The sequence below is a fragment of the Pistacia vera genome, unplaced genomic scaffold (assembly GCF_008641045.1).
Source record: "Pistacia vera cultivar Batoury unplaced genomic scaffold, PisVer_v2 Contig847, whole genome shotgun sequence".
Classification (NCBI taxonomy): domain Eukaryota; kingdom Viridiplantae; phylum Streptophyta; class Magnoliopsida; order Sapindales; family Anacardiaceae; genus Pistacia; species Pistacia vera.
This window is the reverse complement of record NW_022196720.1, coordinates 41,142-64,084: the sequence shown is the minus strand read 5'-3', so window position 1 is coordinate 64,084 and position 22,943 is coordinate 41,142. Positions and strand designations below refer to the sequence as shown.

The 22,943-nt window shown below is 37.0% G+C and overlaps 4 protein-coding genes across 4 annotated transcripts; 2 read left to right on the top strand and 2 right to left on the bottom strand.

Moving 5' to 3' along the window:
- The first annotated feature begins 312 nt into the window (after positions 1–312).
- On the top strand, positions 313–5,625 carry LOC116118525. The gene is made up of 8 exons (XM_031404509.1): positions 313–990; positions 2,771–3,297; positions 3,871–3,921; positions 4,001–4,108; positions 4,773–4,868; positions 4,995–5,096; positions 5,181–5,240; positions 5,341–5,625. The coding sequence occupies exons 1-8, from the start codon at positions 387–389 to the stop codon at positions 5,404–5,406; spliced, it is 1,614 nt and encodes a 537-aa protein (XP_031260369.1). The 5' UTR covers positions 313–386; the 3' UTR covers positions 5,407–5,625.
- Positions 5,626–6,478: 853 nt separating this feature from the next.
- LOC116118526 lies at positions 6,479–7,320 on the bottom strand. Its single transcript, XM_031404510.1, has one exon. The coding sequence runs from the start codon at positions 7,232–7,234 to the stop codon at positions 6,683–6,685; it is 552 nt and encodes a 183-aa protein (XP_031260370.1). The 5' UTR covers positions 7,235–7,320; the 3' UTR covers positions 6,479–6,682.
- Positions 7,321–9,566: 2,246 nt separating this feature from the next.
- On the top strand, positions 9,567–12,669 carry LOC116118513 (pentatricopeptide repeat-containing protein At1g20230-like). Its single transcript, XM_031404498.1, has one exon. It carries the CDS (start codon positions 9,651–9,653, stop codon positions 11,925–11,927), a length of 2,277 nt encoding a protein of 758 aa, XP_031260358.1. The 5' UTR covers positions 9,567–9,650; the 3' UTR covers positions 11,928–12,669.
- Positions 12,670–14,595: 1,926 nt separating this feature from the next.
- On the bottom strand, positions 14,596–17,636 carry LOC116118527 (pentatricopeptide repeat-containing protein At5g65560-like). The gene has a single exon (XM_031404511.1). The coding sequence runs from the start codon at positions 17,548–17,550 to the stop codon at positions 14,833–14,835; it is 2,718 nt and encodes a 905-aa protein (XP_031260371.1). The 5' UTR covers positions 17,551–17,636; the 3' UTR covers positions 14,596–14,832.
- Positions 17,637–22,943: the final 5,307 nt, after the last annotated feature.

The following is a 22,943-nucleotide window of genomic DNA, read 5'->3' as shown; positions in this document are numbered from 1 at the left end:
GCAATAAGGGTATTTTTCGTGCCTTTTGATAAAATTATCTTCTGCTAAACGGTGTTTTTGATAATTTTATCTTACTGAAAAGGATAAAAGCGACTAGAGATTTTTATTTCATTTTATTTTTCCACGTATACCCAAATGGCCAAATCTAATTTGAAAATAAAATAATTATGAAATAATGGGAAAGTATTTCTAGTGGGTTTGTTTGGGTTGGGCCAAGAGTATGGGCTGTAGAACAAGCCCAGCCCGGCCCAATAACATCATCCCTTACAAGAGACTGCCGCCATGCGTTAAAGCCTTACTTCGATCAAAACTTTCTTTCACATTCTCACTGATTTTCCCGGAAATCTTTCATTCCTTTTTTGAATGAATCAATAATTTCATCAGCAATGACCACCAAATCTCAACCGTATTCATGGACTCGACTCCTTCTCAACGAAACCCTCAAAAACCCTACTAAAACCCCTCTTTTATTTTCCCGGAAAATCTCAACTTTCCCGCATTTTTCCACCAGCCAAACACCCCAAATCCCCATTCCACCGAATATCCATCTCCCAAATGCATCTAAACGAAACCCCACCAAGCCCATTTTCTCATTTTCCCGGAAAATCTCAACTTTCCGTCTCTTTCGCACGAACCAAACACCAAGATGCCATTTTTCCTCATATACCAGAGTCGCTCAGGATCTGCTCGCGCAGGTCGAGCGCGATAAGCAGAGGGAGAGAGAGGCGAGGAAGAGGCTAGGGTTGGATACGAAAGATATTGATGCAGAAGATGAGGAGGATTACACCGGTGTGGGGCCGATGATAGAGAAGCTCGAGAAGAAGTTGAGGACCATCCCCGAGGAATTTATCAGGAATGAAGAGCCCACGGATTTGGATCGTGATGAAGATGATGAGAGGTTCTCAAGAGAAGCAGTGCAGAAGAGATATCAGTTGTTTCAGAAGAAGTTTAAAAGGTTTGAAGAGTTGGTCCGTAGCTTCGTTGATGCTGGTATGTTGTATAAATTTAGGTAGTTTGTTTGATATACAGAAATGTAGTCGTGTACACTTTATTTTATACGTGTAGTTTGTTTAATATGTTCTTAATGGTTGTTTATGTGAGTGGTTTCTTATGTTAGTAATGGTAGTTTATGTTATTGGTTTCATATGGTGTTAATGGTAGTTTACTTGAGTGGTTTCTTATGGTCTTGATGTTATTTTGTGTGAATGATTTTTTGTGGTCTTAGTGTTAGTTTATGTGATCGGTTTTTAAGGTAGTTTGCTGGGGTGATTTCATACAGTCTTAGTGGTAGTTAATGTGAGTGGTTTCATATGGTGTCAATGGTTGTTGAGAAAGTCTGGGAAAAGACTGAAAATGCTATTTAGCCATCTGGCATTCAAAATGTCTAGTTTATATGATTGGTTTCATATGGTCCTAATGATGGTTTCGTGACTGGTTTCATTGGGTGTTAATGATAGTTTTGTGGTTGGTTTCATATGGTGTTAAGGATAGTTTTGTGATTGATTTCATAAGGTCTTAATGGTAATTTGTGTGATTGGTTTCTTATGATCATAATGGTAGCTTATGTTATTGGTTTCATATAGTCTTAATGATAGTTTATGTTATTGGTTTTGTATAGTCTTAATGAGAGTTTATGCTATTGGTTTCTGATGGTCTAGACGTTAGCTTATGCTCTTGGTTTCGTAGTTAATGGTCGTTTATGTGGGTGGCTTCATATGGTCCTAATTGTAGTTTATGTAAGTGTTTTTTTTTTCCTTTTTTATGGTCTTAATGGCAGTTAAGAAAGCATGAAAGGACTGAAAGATATTCCACATGTTTTGTTTTGCTACTTATCACTTCTTGTTGTTGATAATAATTTAGAATGTTTTGTATGATGCTAACTCTACAAATTATATTCTTTTTTTCCTTTGCCCCCATAAAGTTCAATTGGTTAACGAAATCAGGAAGATTGTATATATAAGTGAAATTTTTGTTGAATTGTTTGCTCAGAGAGTGAACAGGGTGTTCCTCTTCATTATTTTGATTTTCTCCATAAATGAATCCAATGTTCATTTTTTTTTTTTTNTGGTTGATAATAATTTAGAATGTTTTGTATGATGCTAACTCTACAAATTATATTCTTTTTTTCCTTTGCCCCCATAAAGTTCAATTGGTTAACGAAATCAGGAAGATTGTATATATAAGTGAAATTTTTGTTGAATTGTTTGCTCAGAGAGTGAACAGGGTGTTCCTCTTCATTATTTTGATTTTCTCCATAAATGAATCCAATGTTCATTTTTTTTTTTTTTCTGGAGATTTGTGTTTGAGAGTTGAGACAATGTTTGGAAAGATTGCCATGAGGGTAAGACCTAGTGGTCAGGCCTATTTTTGCTCTCACAAGGTATGGATTTTGATTTCTTAAAGTTACCTGCCTTGTTGAAGCCTAGCTGGGGACTTGAGTTTTCTAAGTGGGTTTGAGAGGTTTTTGGATAGTCAAAAAGAAAACTTTTGAAAAGAGGACTATTTTGGATGTTCATGTCTTTAAATTTTCGTCATTGACCTATTAATTTCCTTATTTCTTCAACTAAATATTGGTTTGTGCTTAATATCAATTTCACTCTTTACAATTTGTTCGAGAATTGAAATATCAATGTTACTTTATCCAGTTTTGTTCAGAACTGAAACCTTGGAATGTTTGATCAATGACTTGTTGATTGACTTGTGCCTCTTCTATTGGTCAGTAGTTTATCAATTATGTGAGCTCACATTTTTCTTTCACATATCTTGACAGAAACACTTGATGAAGCTTTCAAGTGGATGAACAAAGTTGACAAATTTGAACAAAAACATTTTGCTCTTCGCCCTGAATACAGGGTTATTGGTGAGTTGATGAATCGTCTGAAAGTAGCTGAAGGAAAGGATAAATTCATCCTTCAACAAAAGCTTAATAGAGCTATGACATTGGTGGAATGGAAGGAAGCTTACGATCCAAATAATCCTGACAATTATGGAGTCATTCATCATAGGCGGGTTAGTCCACATGTTGATTCCCTTGAGAGTTCTGAATTTGAACAAGAAAATCAGATGATACAAGGTGGGATTGATGATGATGAGGTAGAGGAGTTTGATGACATGAAAGAGAGAGATGATAGATTGTTAGAAAAACTCAATGCTATAGACAAGAAACTTGAAGAGAAGCTAGCTCAGTTGGACCATACATTTGGAAGGAAAGGAAAGCTTCTGGAAGAAGAGATTAGAGATCTTGCAGAGGAGAGAAATGAATTGACAGAGAAGAAAAGAAGACCTCTTTATAGAAAAGTAAGTTCTTTAATCTTCCTGCTTGATTGTTTTGTTCCCACAGTTAAATGGAATCATTGACAAATTGCTGCTTTTCATTTGTTTTCTTTCTCTTTCTTCTTTCCTTTCTCAGTGGTCTACATCTTTTTCTCCCGTTGGATTAGACTGATTCCTGGTCTCTTAAAGCTTTTTGCTTTGTCAAAAGCCATTCTCTATTGTATGCCACATGCCTACTTGCAGTGTCTCTGACCGTATTCATTGAGGATTTTGATAAAAATAAAATGAATATAGAAAATATTGTTGGTTTAGGTGTTTGCAGTGAAGCTTTCATCCCTACCTGGAATGTGAGGTTCATATTGTATGCATTATATATTATGAAGTAGTTTCCTTGTCCTTAAAGATAGGCAGATATTCCTGGGTTTTGGATAGTTTGCCGTTTGTCATGCATGATAAAACTATCCTTTATATAAAGTTTGTACTCAACATCAATACTTGATGCTTCTTTATATGAAGCCTATGTCTCCATGCTCTTAATTTTAACCTTTCAGTCTTGTGTATTTATATTAATGGACATATTTTATTTGATGATGACAGGGATTTGATGTTAAAATGATAAACGTTAATAGAACTTGTAAAGTTACTAAGGTATGTCTCCTCATTTTTTATCTTTGATTTTAGAATAATCTTTGTATAGTTGTTGAGTTTTTAATCTTTTGTGCTGTAGGGAGGGCAAGTGGTGAAATACACTGTTATGTTAGCTTGTGGGAACTATCATGGTGTTATTGGTTTTGCCAAAGCCAAAGGCCCAAGAATGAATCTTGCTGCTCAGAAGGTAACTTCTTGGTTGTTAATGATAATGGTTATCAACAGAATCCTGTCAGCTTATATACTTATTGGTCATGTATTTTGTATGCCCGGCGTTGCTTGATAATTATCCTTTTAGCCAAACAAGAGTATTTTAACTGTAAGGTAGAGAAAAATAGGAAAGTGGAATGCAAATCGTATTTTTGTTGATATAAGTCGTATTTAATTTATGTTTTGGACTATTTTGTATAAAATTAGTTCTTGCATTTTAGTATTCTTGTAGAATGTATTTAGGCTTTATGTACTTTTAGGCCTTCCTTGCTTGGCTATCCAGTTGGGGTTCTTCTTATGTTTCTAGGATTAGAACTGCAATGGAGTTTATAAATTTTGGTTGGTGAAGAGTCATTTGCTATCCTTTTCCCTTCTTGTGACTTGTCTATTTTTTTGATCCCTCTTTCTCTGGATCTCTTAGTTTTCTTCGTTTCGTATACCCAAAAATGGTAATCTGTCAATGGATTAGCAATTGATTGTTTGATTTTTAATTTTGATGCATCTCAAAACAAACTATCAAATGTTTGAACCAAGTACTATTTAACTGTGCCACTGTCGTAAGCATGCACTTGAATATTTTTCATTTCTTTTATGCTTGAGTGGCATCTATTATTTTTTTACTTTCATTTAACAATGAACAGGCACGTGAGAAAGTCTATCAAAATCTCTACTATGTTGAGCGACACGAAGAACATACAATTGCACATGCAGTTCAATCAGAATACAAGAAAACTAAGGTTCTTAATCAGTTTTTTGGTTTCTGTCTCTCCAATCCCCTTCTTTGGTTCAATCCTTCGCCTATTTTGATCTATTATTTTTTTCATCTTTTCTCTCATTTTATCTGCATCCACGTATTCTTGTAGTTGTATTTGTGGCCTGCACCAACTACATCAGGTATGAAAGCCGGAAGAAAAATTGTCCAAACAATTCTGGGCTTAGCTGGATTAAAAAATGTCAAATCTAAGGTAATAAGTCTGTCAAACTGAATATCTGTTACTATGGCGGTTCTTACAATCTGAGTGTCATTATAACCATTACTATCCTTTCAGGTTATTGGTTCAAGGAATCCTCATAACACTGTTAAGGCTCTATTCAAAGCTCTGAATGCAGTAAGTGGCCTCATAAACCTATATGATAGATGGAGAATATTTCTTTTCGCTATCAAAAATTCATATTAACACCCATTTTTTTTGTTTTTTTGTTTTCCAGATTGAAACTCCGAAGGATGTGCAAGAGAAGTTCGGTCGGACTGTTGTGGAGAAGTACCTGCTATGATTGTTGTGCTCTACATATTTCCGTGTAATTTTCCGATTATTTTTCTTGAATTCCAATATAATTTACAAATTAGATGAGGAAATGAAAAACTTTTGTCGCATCGATGATTTTTCTTCCCGTGAACGAGGTCATCGTATTTGCTAAGCTTGTTACTGTTGACAGTTTTACTCCATTAAAATCAATCACAAGGAAGCATTGTAGTTTAGCTTCTTAAGAATATATGTAGTTTTTTCTTCATTTAATAAGGTATTTGTTTATTTTATGATATTGAAATGTTGTTCCATGGGTTATGTTGTTTGGCAAAACCTCTCATCCCCCCAAATACCCAATTTACCAAACGGAGAAACAGCAGCCCAAATTTGCCACGAATTCATAACCCAAAGCGAAATAGAATCCAGCTTGAGTTGAAAATGGCATTGTTTGTCGAAATGGAATCTGAGTCGGTCTGCGAGCACCTCGATTAATTGAACACAAGATCTTTGACTAATCTATCTAAATGGTTAAAGTTTTGTCAACCGATCACAAGAGGAGTGTTAAGTTGGCCATTTTTGCCGAATGGTTGGATCGAATCTGCGGTTTGGAGAAGATGAAGCTTGATTTGTCATCATTGCCTGAGTGCGGAGTCAAAACTAACCAATTATATAACTTGATTTTAGGGGGTAAAATTCAAACTTACATACACATAAAGGGTATGATGTTGTTAGTTTTTGTGACCGGAAATAGTGTTTTGATATGAAAATGTGTATAATTTTTTTTATATGGTTAACTGAGAACACAAATAGTTGTAATGGCTGAAATTTTAAACGTGGGAAGAAAATGCAATCAGAATCTAGGTTGTGGCTTTTTTTTGTTCACTCCAGGAAAAACTGACCAAAAATGCTAGGTTACTTAAACCCTCTTTAATTTAAAATTTGATTATTTCGGAAATCGACCCTTGGGTCATTTAAATTAGCCTTTGTTCAATTCTGAACCCTATTTTTAATTTATCATTCTAAGTGATGATGTTTTACATTAAACCATAAAGTTTGAAATTGTTATAACCATCAACAATTGCACCATCACTACAAAACACTGATGAAAAAGAATATAAATTCATTAATAGAAAGAATATAACATTAACATATAGACTACAAACCATAGCCAAATTGAATCATCAAAAAACACATAATTTACCAACAATCAAACAAAACTAGAACCCCAGATCTTTTGCAAGATCACAACCTCGATCTCGATATCTCTTAACACGTGCTTTTATGATACAAGACGAGGTGACCGATCAGGCGTAATTAGAAGCATAAACTTGGAAAGGTCTAGGCCAATCCTTGGATTGCTCTTCCTGAATTCTGCTTCCATTGCTTCCAGCAACAAACTCCTTGTACCTCAACAGAAAAGCCAGTGTCAACACCACCCATTCCAAGCAAAAGATCAACACAGTCAAGGCACCAGCAAGTTTCAGAATAACAACCCCATCTTCCTCCCTCACGTAGGACTTCAAGTAGCCGAGAAAGCCTGCGGTGTTGGTGAAGATGAGCACAGAGATTGAGCCTTCAAAGATGGCGGTCACCACAGTGACCACCATGTGGGCTGCATACCACCGGTTGGAGGCGGTGGAGGCGACGTGGCAGGAGAAGACCGCCACGCAGATAGTGAGGACGTGGAGGAGGATGAGGAAGAAGCCGCAGAGAGACGGGAATAGGCGGAGGGATAGGGTGAGGAAGATGAAACTGGATGCGGCTGCGAGGAGTATGTAGCTTGAAACAAGTAAAGTTTTGTGCTTTTTAGAGGGGGTTTGGGGGAGAGAGGAAGATGGGTTGAAGGAGACACCCATTTGAGAGGCGAGAAAGACGAAGCGATTTGCAGAGGTTTTTGCAGTGAAGAAGAAGAAGAAGAAGATGGAGAAGCTTTTGAGATTTGAGAAAGTTTCGGTGACGAGAGTTGAAGGTTGAAGAAGGGATTTAAAGGGTTTGGGAAAGGAGTAACGGTCGAAAAAATTTAAAAGTTTGGTGGTGGAAAATTCGAACGTTGGAGAGGTGTGGAGCAGGGGAAGCTGTCAACGGTCAAAAAAAAAAAAAAAAAAAAATAAAAGAATAGAGAAAAGTGGGTAATTCTAAAGTACCCCTAAAATATTATTTTATTTGTTCGTATCCACAATCTTCAAAAAGTATTATATAAATTTCCTGATTGAGTGTTCTTAATATTTTTTTTCTATAATCCCAGAGGGTTTTTTTTCCAATAATTGATCTTTATAAAAAAAAAAAAAAAAAAATGATCACTATGGGTAGGGGAGTTGTAATAGTTTTAAAAAATTATAGTATGAACAGATATAAAATAAAATTAAGAATAAATAGAAAAAGGGTAATTATTTTCACCTCTAAAATATTTTTTTTTATAATCCTTCGAGGTTTTTTTTTTTTTTTTAATACAGTTTTATACAACAAAAAAAATTATTGATTTGTGATATTTTTCATAATTCACTAATTCATGGATGCCATTAAATGATCTTTCATATGCAGATCAATAATCCTAAGAAAATACAACCCACTTGTGGTCAAATAGATAGAGGTAGGGGCGGATCTAGCACTATCCCTCAATTTAAAAAAAATATTAATATATATAATTTCTTGATTTTAGCTCACCCTAACATAAATATTAATAGATAAAAATATTAATATATAATTAGTTTTTATTTTGACATATCCTGACAGAAATATAACATTATAGATCACCCAGAGTGGACATGAAAATATTAACTATTGTTCCAAGTGACGCTTGCAAGCTGCATCAAGCACGAGTTTACGACAAAGGGTCCATCATATAGCCCACAGAGAACCTACAACTTATAGGACGACTCCAGATGTGGTGAGTGATCATGTTCGATCATAGCATCCATCAGTCTCACAGCTTCCTCATACATTCTCAATCCACAACAACAATTGAGAAGAGAAACGTGTTTATTTTATTATTTTGAATAGTATTTTTGAAAAAATTGAGTTGGATTATTATTACGAAGATATTATTTAAATTTGAAAATGTGTTTGGTAAAATTTTTTTAATCCCCTATATTTATTAATTTAGTTAAACACCTTCTACAATAAAGTTTAAATTAACAAAAATACCCCCCATCCACCAATTAAATGTTAGCAACCGGCCACCAACTGTCGGGGATATGTGAGTAGATGGAGATGTTTTTGTTAATTTATAAACTTTTATTGTTTAAGTTATTTAGTTAAATTAACAAACCTAGGAGGTTAAAAAAATTTGGTGTGTTTGTTTTCATATTTTGTCCTATTCATATTATTTCCAAAATACATATTTGTTTCCCTATTCTGAAAATACTTTTATATTTTATTTAGTTTTTTAAACACCCTAAGTTTATTAATTTAACTAAATACCCCTAAAAAAAGTTTAGAAATTGATAAAAATACCCCCACCCACCCACATTTGCTAGATTCCAGCCACCACCCTGTAGTGGTGGCTGTGAATCTAGCATAACGGCGCACTACCGGCTGGATCTGGCTGGTAGTGTGCCAATATAGCCTTTTCTAGCCACATCCACCTAGGATCTGACCGAAAAAGGTTAGATAGCTAGTCGTCAACGACGGCCAATATCTGGCCATCAATAGCTAAATCTAGTCGTAGATCTAGCATTTTCCGAGCAAATCCACAGTGGATCCGACTGGAAAAATGCCATCTTAGCGTACGCATAACTAGATCCAGCTGGTCGTGTACAGATGCGGCGACTCCAGCTATCCTCCAACAGTGGTGGTCGGCTACTGGTATTTAATGGGTGGGTGAGGGTATTTTTGTAATTTTTAATATTTTTATTACAAGGGTGTTTGGTAAATTAACAAACTTAAGGGATGTTTTTATTAATTTTTAAATCCTAACTTGTTATTATCACCTAACTCTTACTTTTTTAAAAACGTTATCTAAAATACTAAAACAAATGCATCTTGAATAGAATAGGATGAGATTTTGAAAATAGTAAAATAAACATATATTTTGAATATAATATAATAGGAATAATAAAACAGAAACATCCATAAAAACCAAGGAATCCCCACCCGGTATCGGGACAGGCCTCTAGAATTCCTAGGCCCATTGCCATGCCCATATACATAAGCACATTTATAATTTAAACATTAGCATGATGCCTGGGGAGAAAAACAATTTCCCACCCAAACGACACATTCCCTCAACTCACTCTTGTACTTTCTTGCCGCTTGAAAAATTATGCTGGAACAATGAACTTGACGAAACAAGCTCTTCCTCTCTTGGAAAACATTCAACGCTCAATCTTTCATACCCTGAACTCACTCAACTCATCTCTATCACAGATACAGCAAGCACATGCTCACGTTCTCAAAACCGGCGTCTCTAATGTCACGGAGGTCGCAACAAAGCTTCTGTCTCAGTATGCAAATCACCAAAACTTCAATGACGCAAAACAAATCCTTTCTTCTACTCCTGAGCCGACAACCTTTTCTTACTCTACTCTTATCTACGCCTACTCGAAACAAAGTCTTTTTACTCAATCGCTCCATGTATTCGCTCAAATGCTCTCTCACGGTCTGGCACCTGATACTTACTTGTTGCCTAATATCCTAAAGGCTTGCACTGGATTGTCATCATTGGAAACTGGAAAACAAGTTCATGCAATGGTGTTTGTATATGGGTTTAGTTTGGATTCGTTTGTTAAGTCTTCTTTGATTCATATGTACATTAGATGTGGGAACATTGAGGACGCTCACAAAGTGTTTGATAGATTAGCCCAACCGGATGTGAAAACTTTTAGTGCTCTGCTTGCGGCTTACGCGCGACAAGGATGCGTGGATGTAGCGAAAAAACTCCTTAACGAGATGGGTCGATTAAGAGTGGAATCCAATGTGTTGTCTTGGAATGGTATGATTGCAGGGTTTAATCATAGTGGACATTATGAAGAGGCGGTTCTTTTGTTTCAAAGGATGCATTTTGAAGGATTTACGCCTGAGGAGCATAGTGTTTCTAGTGTTCTTTCGGCTGTGGGCGACTTGGAGAATCCCAAACTTGGGATTCAGATTCATGGTTTTGTGATTAAGCAGGGTGTATTGGAGAACAAGTGCGTTAGTAGTTCACTTATTGATATGTACGGAAAGTGTGGGTGTACATGCCAGATGTCCAAAGTGTTTCATGAAATGGAAAATTTTGATGTAAGTGCTTGCAATGCTCTTGTTACGGGTCTCTGTAGGAATGGTCTTGTTGACAATGCACTGGAGGTCTTTAGGCAATTTCAGAGCCAAGGAGTGGAATTAAATGTTGTGTCTTGGACATCAATGATTGCTGGTTTTTCACAAAATGGGAAAGGAATTGAGGCATTGGAACTTTTTAGAGAGATGCAGACAGCGGGGATAAAGCCAAACAATGTTACAATACCTTGCTTGCTATCAGCCTGTGGAAGTATTGCAGCATTGATGCTTGGGAAGGCGGCTCATTGCTTTTCTATCAGAAGAGGAATATCTGATGGTATTTACGTGTCTGGGGCACTAATTGATATGTATGCAAATTGTGGAAGGATTCAAATGTCACGACGTTGTTTTGATATGATGTCATCCAAAAACTTGGTTTGTTGGAATGCTATAATGGATGGATATGCTATGCATGGAAACGCTAAAAAAGCTATTGAGATTTTTCATTTGATGCAAAGGAGTGGACAAAAGCCTTGTTCTATTAGCTTCACTTGTGTATTATCTGCCTGCAGCCAGGCTGGCCTAGCTGATGAAGGCTGCAAATTTTTTGATAGCATGTGTAAAGAGCATGGTATTGAAGCAAGGATGGAGCATTATGCTTGCATGGTGACCCTTCTAGGTCGTGTTGGAAGGCTAGAAGAGGCATATAACTTGATTGAGCGAATGCCTTTCAAGCCAAACGCTTGTGTTTGGGGAGCTTTGCTTAGTTCTTGCAGAGTTCACGGTAATGTGAGTATAGGTGAGGCTGCTGCTAAACATCTCTTTGAACTTGAACCTAGAAATTCTGGGAACTATATCCGTATGTCCTATATATATGCTTCCAAAGGCATGTGGACTGAGGCTGATGCGGTGAGAGATAGGATGAAAGCTATGGGTTTGAGGACAAGCCCTGGCTGTAGCTGGATTGAGGTCAAAAACAAAGTGCACATGCTTCTCGCCGGAGATAAATCACATCCTCAAATGGCCGAAATCATGGAGAAGTTAAATACATTAAACATGGAGATGAGGAAGTCAAGTTACTTTTCACATACTGACTTTGTGCTGCAAGAGGATAAGGAGCAGGATAAGGAGCATATCTTGTGTGGGCACAGTGAGAAGTTGGCTGTAGTGCTTGGAATTCTTAATACTCCACCAGGAGCTCCTCTTCAAGTGATTAAGAACCTAAGAATCTGCGTTGATTGCCATGCTGTTATAAAATTTATATCCAGTTTTGAAAAGAGAGACATATTTGTCAGAGACACTAATAGGGTCCATCATTTTAAAGACGGAGTTTGTTCTTGTGGGAATTATTGGTGAAATTATGTTATGACTGACTCGCAAATTTAGCATCACTCATTTAGTCTTGAAAAGGAGGAAGTGAATTTGTGCGGTTGAGACCTTTGGGCAGAGCTGAATGATTAGTTATAGAGCCTGTATACTGCAACTTTGGTGGCGGATGTTTGGATTTGCAGGAAAAGAAAACAGGATGTCCAAAGCTTGCTACATCGACCCACACTTGCCGTATCTGGGTTGTCTTCTATTGCAACTTTGGTGGCCGATGTTTGGATTTTGCAGGAAAGAAAACAGGATGTTCACATACTTAACACCCTATACTTTCAAGGCTTTAGGTAGAGTAGACAAGTATGTTTGATACTTAACACCCTATACTTTCAGTATCTTGTTTGCAATTTCTGTCGTCAATCTATGCACATGCGAAGCACATGCACGTATGGAGGGACGAAGAACTCAGATTTTTTTCTGCTTCAGCCCAGAACTTCACCTTTCTGTCATGGAAAATCTTGAAGCTGGTCTCTGAAACAGAGCGGCTTTGCCTCCATGCTTTGGTCTTTGGTAGATGATTAGGCTAAATCTCATGCATTAGCTTCTTATTTCAACATGCGGTATGACTTAGGATTATTATTTTATATTTGTAAGTTCATTCATACACATACAGGAGAAAATATACATTTTTCTGGTGCCTAATCCCTGCAGATTTTGCACAGATTTTGAGCTAATTTGGGGAATTGGCACCTATAATGTATTTATTTTCAATATAATTAACTACTTATGCTTAGAGATTGGTCACATCATTTGTTAATTGCTAGATTTTGCAGGCTGATTATATCTTAAAAGAGTTACAATCAGTTATGGGTTATCCTTATTCACAGGCCTTTGCTGCCCATTAGATTGAAAAGGGTTCATTAACACTCTACTCTAGATTGACATAATTATAGTCTTCAGAATGAATGACCATAAATATTTGAAATCAATGGATGAAAACTTGAGTGGAAAACTCCTTTATACATCTTCATCCTCTCCTAAAAATGGTTAAAAACCAGAATCAATATTCGAGGTAACGGTCAAATGCTCCATCTGGAACCTGTTAAGAGTGTCACTATAAAGCTAAAATAACGTGTTCGCTATGTCAGCACTTTGTACTGCTTTCTTCTCACTCATGAAACTCCATCACTATCATCCTCAGTTCCTCACTACAAAGCCTTCAAATCAGCGGCAACCCAAAGAGCTTCAAAATAACGAATCAATAATGGCACTATCAAGACGGACTATAAAAAACTAATCGGCTGTGAAAATGAGAAATTGGGCGTAAACTTAAGTAGATATCACAAACATCGTAGGTGTACACATCAATTTCTATAATTCTTTTTAGATCGAATTTTTCACTATTTATTAGAGAAATACAATTAACTAGTTTGCAACTTGAAAATAATACGTCATTGATGCTGTGAATCTTAACCTGATGTTTGAAGAACCACTCCAACAAGTAGAGGAAGAATTCGACATGTTTACATTGTGTAAAGCACGAGAAGTAGCAAGCACATTGCTACACCTTTTGAACCTCAAATCAATATTGAAATCATGCAAATTTTAAAAACTTTTTATTTAGATATCAAACCAAAAAAATTCAACAAGGCATCATGAAATTGAAAGATTTTATAAGAAAGAAAAAAAAAAAAAAAAAAAGAGACACTGATAGCATTACAAGATACCACTTTTCAGCCTCAAATAATGAATAGTGAATGTAACCAAATGGTCTGGCTTACCACTGACAAGCAAAGGGGCAAAAGATATACTATACCTAATTAACTCCATATGGTCACAGTTTTATTGATAGCCCTTCCCATTGCCTTGAATACAATTTCACTTGAACATTTTTCCTAAAACAAATGCACAAGAGAAATAAGAAAGCTGTAGAAAACAATAAACGAATGACAATTTTTTTTCACCTCAACTACATGGCAAAAGAGAAACTAGGTTTAGGATAGATCTGTCAATTACCTCTTTCGCTCAAGATAAAGAAAGAGCCCTCTTCTACGGCTTTGTTTCTTCTTTTATGCCCCAAGCCGGTCATTGGGATTTCTCTGCTTAGCTTAGTTTTCTCAGCTTCAAAAACTAAGCTAACCCCCTTTATCCGGTCCAACCAGTTCGGGTAGATAAAATATTATATTAACTCGGGCTTGGACTTCTATTCGATTTTTAATAAAGATATAACTCAAGCGAGGAAGAAGTCCAAAATCTAAATGCAGTTTTTAGACTACTTAGGATTCACAAAATCTACTCTAATAATCTTACAAAAACGAAATGAAAAGCCGCTGAAAGATTCCTTCCAGATAAGATCCTTCACCTCATTCAACTACCTAAATGCAGATAACGCAATGAATCTTCTAAACTTTGCTCAGCCTCCCTTATAAACAAACTTTACATTTAGATACAGAGAGATTATCAAAGTGATTCAAGGTCTATGCATCAGCAACATTTCATTCTGCATAATCTTTGCTCTGCTTCATACACAAACTTTACCATAATGATACCGAGAGATTACCAAGAAACTCAAGGTCAATGCAACAGCAACATTTCATTCTGTATATGAAGAATGAAATCAATCAGAAAGGTTAGAGAGAAAAGAGCAAAACAATGGCATAAAATTTTGCAGAATGAGATTTAAGATGCTGTAACTTGCCTTTGGATGTGGCCACAATTTGCATAGTTTGCACGTTGTCACTTCTATAATCAGCTATCAAAATCTTCAAGTGTTCATGATTCACAAAGGCTGGTTTCCCCCCTAATAGAGATTGTGTTCCAAAATGATTTGGTGTACTTCTATGTGCAATTAGCCTCACCATCGACACAAAAGGACAGAGCCAAAAGCCTTTCCCAAAAGACAATGACAGTTGAAGTAGAAACAATATCTCAAATTGACATCTTATGTTCCATCAAGTCCCTCAATTAACATTGAATATGTTTGAGGATGAACCTGGCAACCCTTCTTTTCCATGATGCTTAGCAGCTCTGAACATCCATCACCAAAGCCCTTTTTAAGTAAGCCTTCAACAAGAATTTTCCAAGCTACTTCGTCGTTATTATATCCGCAATCAAGCAAGTTATGAAAAACCACTTTTGCCTTCTCTATGTTCCCTTCATCATATAGCCCACAAAGAAGCAGCTTATAGGACTCCAGATGTGGTAAGTGACCATGTCCTATCATAGCATCCACCAGTCTCACAGCTTCCTCATACATTCCCAATCCACAGCAACAATTGAGAAGAGAATTATAGATATCTTCATTTGGAGATATTCCTCTTTCTCTCATATAATCAAATAACCTCTGGGCTACAGCCAAGCGCCCTACTTTGCAAAGTCCTATGATGAGCTTTCCATATGTGTTAACATTAGGTGCACATCCATGTTTAAGCATTGTCTCAAAGAGCTCCACTGCAGTGTCAAATTCCATCATCTTCCACACATCAGCAACTTCAACAAACGTAACATTTGAAACCAAATAAAGTCCCATTACATCACTGTTTTCCTTCATCCACTTTTTCTTTGAGAGATGGTTGATTAAAAAGGCATATGTATGATGAGAAGGCTCGCAACCAGCATCAAACATGCGCTTGAGAACATCAAACGCAGAATACACCAGTCCCAAATTTGCATATGCACAAATCAGTAAAGTGTAAGTCACCGAATCTGGCACAAGTCCTTCTTCATCCATTTTGACCATCAAGTCCTCAGCCTCGTTTAATTTCCCTGTGCTGCAATATGCCTGAATAAATGCAGTATATGTGACTACATCAGGTTTATATTCCGAAGAAAGCATTTGGTCTAAAAACCTATGAGCATGGTCAAAGTCTCCGTCCTTCAGTACTTCTTCAATGAGAATTGTGTAAGTACAAACTGTGGGACGCACTCCCATCTTCACCATCTTTTCTACCAACAACAATGCTTCCCTCAACTTTTTCTCTTTGCATAACCCATGTATCAAGGAATTATAAGTGTATGAGTTTGGAAAACAGTCATCAATAAGCATTCTCTCGAGCAAAGAATGCGCATTTTCTATTTTCCCAGCCTTGCAGTACCCGTCAATCAAAGCAGTATATATCACTTCATTTGCATTTATGCCTTTCTCCTTGAGAGACTCGAACATTATATGAGCTTCTTCCAAACTCCCTCTTTTACAAAGAGTGTCTATGAAAACACTATAAGTCCACTGATCTGGAACTAGACCACATTCATTCATCAAACCAAGCACCCTATAAGCATTATCAAAATGACCTGCTCTACACTGTCCATGAATTAACAAATTATAGGTAATCAAGGTTGGCGACAACTTGCGTTCAAGCAATTTATTAAGTAGTGCCATTGCCTTGTGTACATCTTTCTTTTTACAAAACCCACAAATCAATTCATTATATGTCCTAGCATTTGGACTGATATTATTTGACTCCATTAAACCCAAAATTTCAAATGCAGCATCCATCAATCCTTCCTTACAATATCCATCAATCATTGCATTATATGAGACCACACTTGGAACCAACCCATTCTCCAGCATCCCATTCAACAAACTCCTTGCATCATCAAGCTGATTCTCTTTACACAAAAAATCAATCAACACCGTGTAAGTATGCACATTAGGCTCACACCTTTTCTCGGACATCTCATTAAAAAATCTCAATGCTTCCAATTTCCTACCTAATCCACATAACCCACAAATAATCACCGTGTAAGTCCTCACAGTAGGCCAACAATCATCCTCACTCATTTTCTTAAACAACTCTATAGCCTCGTCAACCCGTTTCGCCTCACAAAGACCATGTATCAAATTTGTATAGGAAACCTCATTTCTTCGACAACCCTTTTGTGGCATCACCCTAAACACCCTATACGCGCTATCTACATCCTTTTTCCTACAATGCCCCAATATCAACGACGTAAAAGTAAACGTATCGGGACTCAAACCCGCCTGCACAATCTTACTCACATACAACTTAGCCTCTACAACATTTCCCACCTTGCAATACCCATTAACCATCGTATTGAAAGTATATATATTGGGAACAATCATGCTCTTCAACATTACAGAATAAACCCACTTCATTTCATCAACCATACAAAACTTCGCCAACAACATCAACAATGCATTATAAACCTTAACACTAAGCTTAAAATTAGACTCGCCAACACCTTCATTTATTTTCCCCACAAAATCTAACGCAACACTAACATCTTCCACAGAATGACAAGATTTAAACATAAAAGAAGCAATTTTTTCACCCGCCTTAAAAAAATTATTCCCAATTAATAAATTTACCAAAGAAGAATACGATTCTACGCTATGCTTGAACCCAGGTTTCTGCGAAATCCAGTAAGAAAAATCAAGCGCAATTTGGGGATTCAAGTTCAATTTATAGAGGGAAGAAACGTGAGAAGCAGAAATGAAAGGAATGAGCTTTTTCATTGAGGGGTTATTTTGCCAGCTTTTAGGGTTTATTGAAAGAATTGAGAAGAGCTGTGAGGGCAGATCCGGTGGGTCAGGGTCGAGGGGAAGAGCTGAAGAAGAGGTTGAGAATTGGGTTTTGAAGAGAAACTGACCTGGGATTTTTTTAAAGGTGATGATAAAGGCGGTGGTCGGCGTTCTCATGACCTGACGGCGGAGATTTCCGTCAGGTTGACGGTTGCCAAAGGTGGTGAAGAGTTTGATTAGTTCAGCCTTTGAGGAGGCTGCTGAGATCTCTGGCAGAGTTGAAGTAAACCTTCAGGTGGTGAGCTTAAGTAAACTGCTGGAGGGCTAAATGGTAATTTCATTTTAAAAAGGGTCAAATCAGAATTCTTTTTTAACGGAAAATTCTTTCGTGAGAGGGACACATGTATGTGCACGGCACTGCACGCTAAGCTCGTGAGTATGGGTGGATACTCGAGCTTCAAGTTTATTGTGAGAAGAGAGTTGTTTATCATTTTAAAAACTTAAAATAAAAAAAGTTATAAAACTTACAATTTGGCCCTTTGAGCGCAATGAGACTTGCAAACCTATCGATCCGAGCTTCATCCGAGTCAAACTCGGCTTGACCCTCTAAACAAGCCACTCGAGTTCAAGCTCAACTCGATTAACTTTGAATCGAGTTCAAGCTTTTCACGAGCCGAGCTCAAGTAGCTCGCAAAATGTCTGACTCGTTTCTCATTCCTACGTTAAAGTACATGACATGTGTCAACATGTGTTATGCTACTTGTATACCTTTGGTGATTAAATAAATATTTTATGAAAAAGTTTAAAAATACTACTTTCGTTACTATCTAAAGCCGATTTCGGTCGGCTCTGACGAAAAACTTTTTAGGTGGAAAGCGTCATTAAGGCAAACCTTAGGTGTGAGAAACATCTTATATTAATTCTAACAATTCTAACTCTAAAACGCAATGACATATATTATATTAATTCGTTTCTCCTCTACCAAACAAATGTAATAGTTGATATAGTAAGTAGGAACACCCAAATTAATATAATAGTTGATATTTTTATTTTATTTTCTTGGATTTATTATCTTTAATTGAATTCACTTTTTCCTCTGTTAACTTTGCAGTCATTTTGTGTCGAATCCATGTGTATATTTAAACATCAGCATCTTGCTTGGTGATTTGAACTCAAAAGTTTGGCGTTTTCAACTAACCCCAGATCCTCAAGAAGCATATAATATTATACCTTTTAAATGGCTTTGGAATAGTTGCAGAAAAAGCATTTCTACCCTTCTCCACTTCCCTTGGAACCATTAACTACATCTTGATTTCTGTCTGGTATTTAACATGTAAAGAACATGACTTCTGTTGAGTTCAGCACTATACAGAAGTCGTTTCTCATAAGCACTTGTGAAATTGAACAGGAAAGCTACCAGAAGCATAAATAGCTAAAGATCAAGAGGGAAAGGAAAAATGAAGAGGAATATACATATAAAGCTTAAAACTTAAGACGTTTGAAAGTGCTCGATACTGAAAGATGATCAGCTTAATCATCTAACAGCAAGGAAACAAGAACTTACAGGAGTGGCAACTTTTTCATGTATCAAGCACCCTTAAAATTACGTTAAGTCCCTATACGTTTGAAATTTAGCAAACACACCCCAAATACAAATCGATTAGCAACACCCCAGATGAACCCCCAATCGTCCCTTGAGCTCATTCCCCAAAAAATCAACCCAAGATCTACCCGATATCGGTTCAATTTTGACCAAATCTCGCCGATGTTGACGTCGACATTCTAGGCCAAATCTCACCGAATCGACGTCCACAACCCTCCCCTTCACCCCGACCTCTTCCTCACGACCAAAACCCACCTCACCCCACCACCTTTAGCCTCGCCAATCACCAGCAAAAGTCGATTGTTGCCGCCACCAGCGTTTTTTGATTTTCAACTGATTTACTCATCAAAATGCAATGCAGTCACCACTATTGCACTCACTGGCATTTTCTCTTCAAAAGCCCTAACATCCCAACCTTCAATTGTTTGCCAATTATCTTCCCAAATTCTAGAATTTTGGGTGAATAGGAATAATATAAACCTGACCCAGCAAAGCTTCTGATTCTCAATTAAATCGGTAAAACTGGCTGGGCCGGGCTGTGTTTTAAAACAGTGATTCCCACAACATGCAAGTCAATGCCAAACTCTTCCTTAATGACTGCTACCTGCCGAAAGAAAATGTTCAAAACTTATGCCGAGGATATAAAAACATTTCGCTTCATGATTTAACTTGGGGGAGGATAGACATTTTGAACTGCTATTTTTAAATTTCCCCTTTTGTTAAGCCTATTATGTTCTTTTATTCATATGTACATTTCTCATAACATTAGATAAATAGAAACTAATTGAATTATCTTCAAATTTTGGATCAAATGCAAGAGGTGTAGTATGTATGCAAGTTATCAAAATAAGATACACGAATAATATTTTCTATCGTTTTTTTTTTTTTTTTTTTCCCCCAAATTATCAAGGCCATCAATAGAGCTAGACTGAAAAGAGCACGAAATCCAAAATGTAATGCATCGGCAAAAATTTTTAGACAACTTAAGATTCACAAAATCTGGTCTAATAATCTTACAAAAACGAAATTAAAAGCCGCTAAAAGATTCCTTCCAGATAAGATCCTTCACCTCATTCAACTACCTAAATGCAGATAACACAATGGATCTTCTAAACTTTGCTCAGCCTCCCTTATAAACAAACTTTACATTTTGATACAGAGAGATTATCAAAGTGATTCACGGTCTATGCATCAGCAACATTTCATTGTGCAAGGCAGATTAACACAATAAATCTTCTAATCTTTGCTCAGCCTCATACACAAACTTTACCATAATGATACAGAGAGATTACCAAGAAACTCAAGGTCAATGCAACAGCAACATTTCATTCTGTATATGAAGAATGAAATCAACCAGAAACGCTAGAGAGAAAAGAGCAAAACAAATGGCATAAAATTTTGCAGAATAAGATTTGAGATGCTGTCACTTGCCTGTGGATGTGGCTACAATTTGCATAGTTTGCATGGTGTCACTTCTATAATCAGCTTTCAAAATCTTCAAGTGTTCATGATTCACAAACACTGGTTGCCCTCTCATAGCGATTGTGCAGGCGGGTTTGAGTCCAAATACGTTTACTTTTACGTTGCTGATATTGGGGCATTGTAGGAAAAAGGATGTAGAAAGCGCGTATAGGGTGATGCCACAAAAGGGTTGTCGAAGAAATGAGGTTTTGTATACAAATTTGATACATGGTCTTTGAGAGGCGAAACAGGTTGACAAGGCCATAGAGTTGTTTAAGAAAATGAGCGAGGATGATTGTTGGTCTACTGTGAGGACTTACACAGTGATTATTTGTGGGTTATGTGGATTAAGTAGGAAATAGGAAGCATTGAGATTTTTTATGTCCGAGAAAGGGTGTGAGCCTAATGCCTAATGTGCATACTCACACCCTTTCTCGGACATCTCATGAAAAAAATCTCAATGCTCCCAATTTCCCACCTAATCCACAAAACCCACAAATATTCACTGTGTAAGTCCTCACAGTAGACCAACAATCATCCTCACTCATTTTCTTAAACAACTCTATAGCCTCGTCAACCCATTTTGCCTAACAAAGACTATGTATCAAATTTGTATATGAAACCCTATTTCTTCGACAACCATTTTGTGGCATCACCTGAACACCCTATACGCGCTATCTACATCATTTTTTCTAGACATAAAAGTAAACATAACGGGACTCAAACCCACCTGCACATTCTTACTTACATACAACTAAGCCTCTACAACATTTCCCACCTTACAATACCCATCAACCATCGCATTGAAAGCATATATATTGGGAACAATCATGTTCTTCAACATCATAGGATAAACCCACTTCATTTCATCAACCAAACCAAACTTCGCCAACAACATCAACAATGTGTTCTAACCCGCAGCACTAAGTTTAAACTTAGACTCGCCACTGCCGTCATTCATTTTCCTCACAAAATCTAATGCAATACCAACATCTTCCATAGAATGACAAGATTTAAACATAAAAGAAGCAATTTTTTCCCCCGCCTTAAAAAAATTACTCCCAATTAACAAATTTACAAAAGAAGAATACGACTAAGAAACATGAGAAGCGTTAATGAAAGGAATGAGCTTTTCCATTGAGGGTTGTTTTTTTCCAGTTTTTAGGGTTTATTGAGAGGATTGAGAAGAGCTGAGAGGGGAGATCCGGTGGGTCAGGGTCGAGGGGAAGAGCTGAAGAAGAGGTTGAGAAAAGGGTGGGTTTTCAAGAGAAACTGACCTGGGATTTTTTGAAAGTGATAATAACGGCAGCGGTCGTGGTTCTCATGATCTGACGGCGGAGATTTCCGTTCTCATGATCTCAAGACGGTGGTAAAGAGTTTGATTAGTTTAGCGCCTTTGAGAGGCTGCTGAGATCTCTGGCTGAGTTGAAGAAAACCTTTCAAGTGGTGAACTTAAGTAAACTGCGGACGGCTAAATTGTAATAAGGTCAAATCAGAAATTTTCAAAATTCTTCAAACGGGTGCATGTTAAATTATATGAAATGTGTCAACATGTGTTATGCACTTGTGCCACTCGTATATCTCTAGTATTAGACAAATATTTTAATATCTTATGATTACGATCTTAAATTGATTGATAGAATTATAAAACCATATTAATTCTAGAAATTCTAGTTCTGAAGCACAATAATATATACAATTTATTTGAGCAAATAACATGTTCTCACCCAAAGATTAGAGAAATGGCAAGTTTCCACCCTTGGTTTCGCATATTCCAGATTTTCATGCTTAAATTAAAACCATTTCGGTTTTTTTAACGGTTAATAGCTAAAAAAGTCATTTACTATAATTTAAATTAAAATATCAAAATAACCCCCACATCTCAATTTTCTCTCCACCTCCACCTCTATCCTCTTCCTTAACCTTCACATCATCCCTAATCATCCTCGTCGGAAAATCCACCAAACTCGGCAAGAATCACTCCTCTAGCACTATTTGTACTTCCCCATCCTCCCTTTGAGCAAAATCTGATGCACTGTTCATTGAGGCAAATCGTCAAACACCTAGTGTGCACATAAAAGGAAGGGGATGGTGAGTTGCTGGCAGGAGGAAATTGGCTAGGAAAAAAAACACTCAAATAACACAAAACACTTCAAAACAATCACCCACTCCAAAGACACAACCAATTCACCTAATCAACTCCAGAAGAACTCCAATTTAAACCCAAATTCACAAAAACCTGAAAGAAACCCTAGACGAGGTCGTTGGCTATCGGAGAGCCAACACGGTTTAGGTAGTCGGAGCTTTTGAAGAGGAGAGGCAGAAAAGTCTATGGGTGGTGAGAAAGTGGATTTTGGTGGTTGTGATTGATCGGAATGGGAGGAATGGATGCGTGAATCACAAAAGGGCTGGAATTCGCCAATTGGTAGGGCCTGAGACTGGAGGAGAAATTTGGTGGTGACAGGGAAAGCCGCCATTGCGGGAAAAAGCAAGTGGCAACGTTTTC

Bases quoted from the DNA above. Each gene is read 5' to 3' on its own strand.
- LOC116118526 (XM_031404510.1), bottom strand. From the start codon at position 7,234: ATGGGTGTCTCCTTCAACCCATCTTCCTCTCTCCCCCAAACCCCCTCT.
- LOC116118527 (XM_031404511.1), bottom strand. From the start codon at position 17,550: ATGAGAACGCCGACCACCGCCTTTATCATCACCTTTAAAAAAATCCCA.
- LOC116118513 (XM_031404498.1), top strand. From the start codon at position 9,651: ATGAACTTGACGAAACAAGCTCTTCCTCTCTTGGAAAACATTCAACGC.
- LOC116118525 (XM_031404509.1), top strand. From the start codon at position 387: ATGACCACCAAATCTCAACCGTATTCATGGACTCGACTCCTTCTCAAC. The intron at 991-2,770 runs GTATGTTGTATA...ATATCTTGACAG, and splicing joins CCGTAGCTTCGTTGATGCTG to AAACACTTGATGAAGCTTTC. The intron at 5,097-5,180 runs GTAATAAGTCTG...CTATCCTTTCAG, and splicing joins TAAAAAATGTCAAATCTAAG to GTTATTGGTTCAAGGAATCC.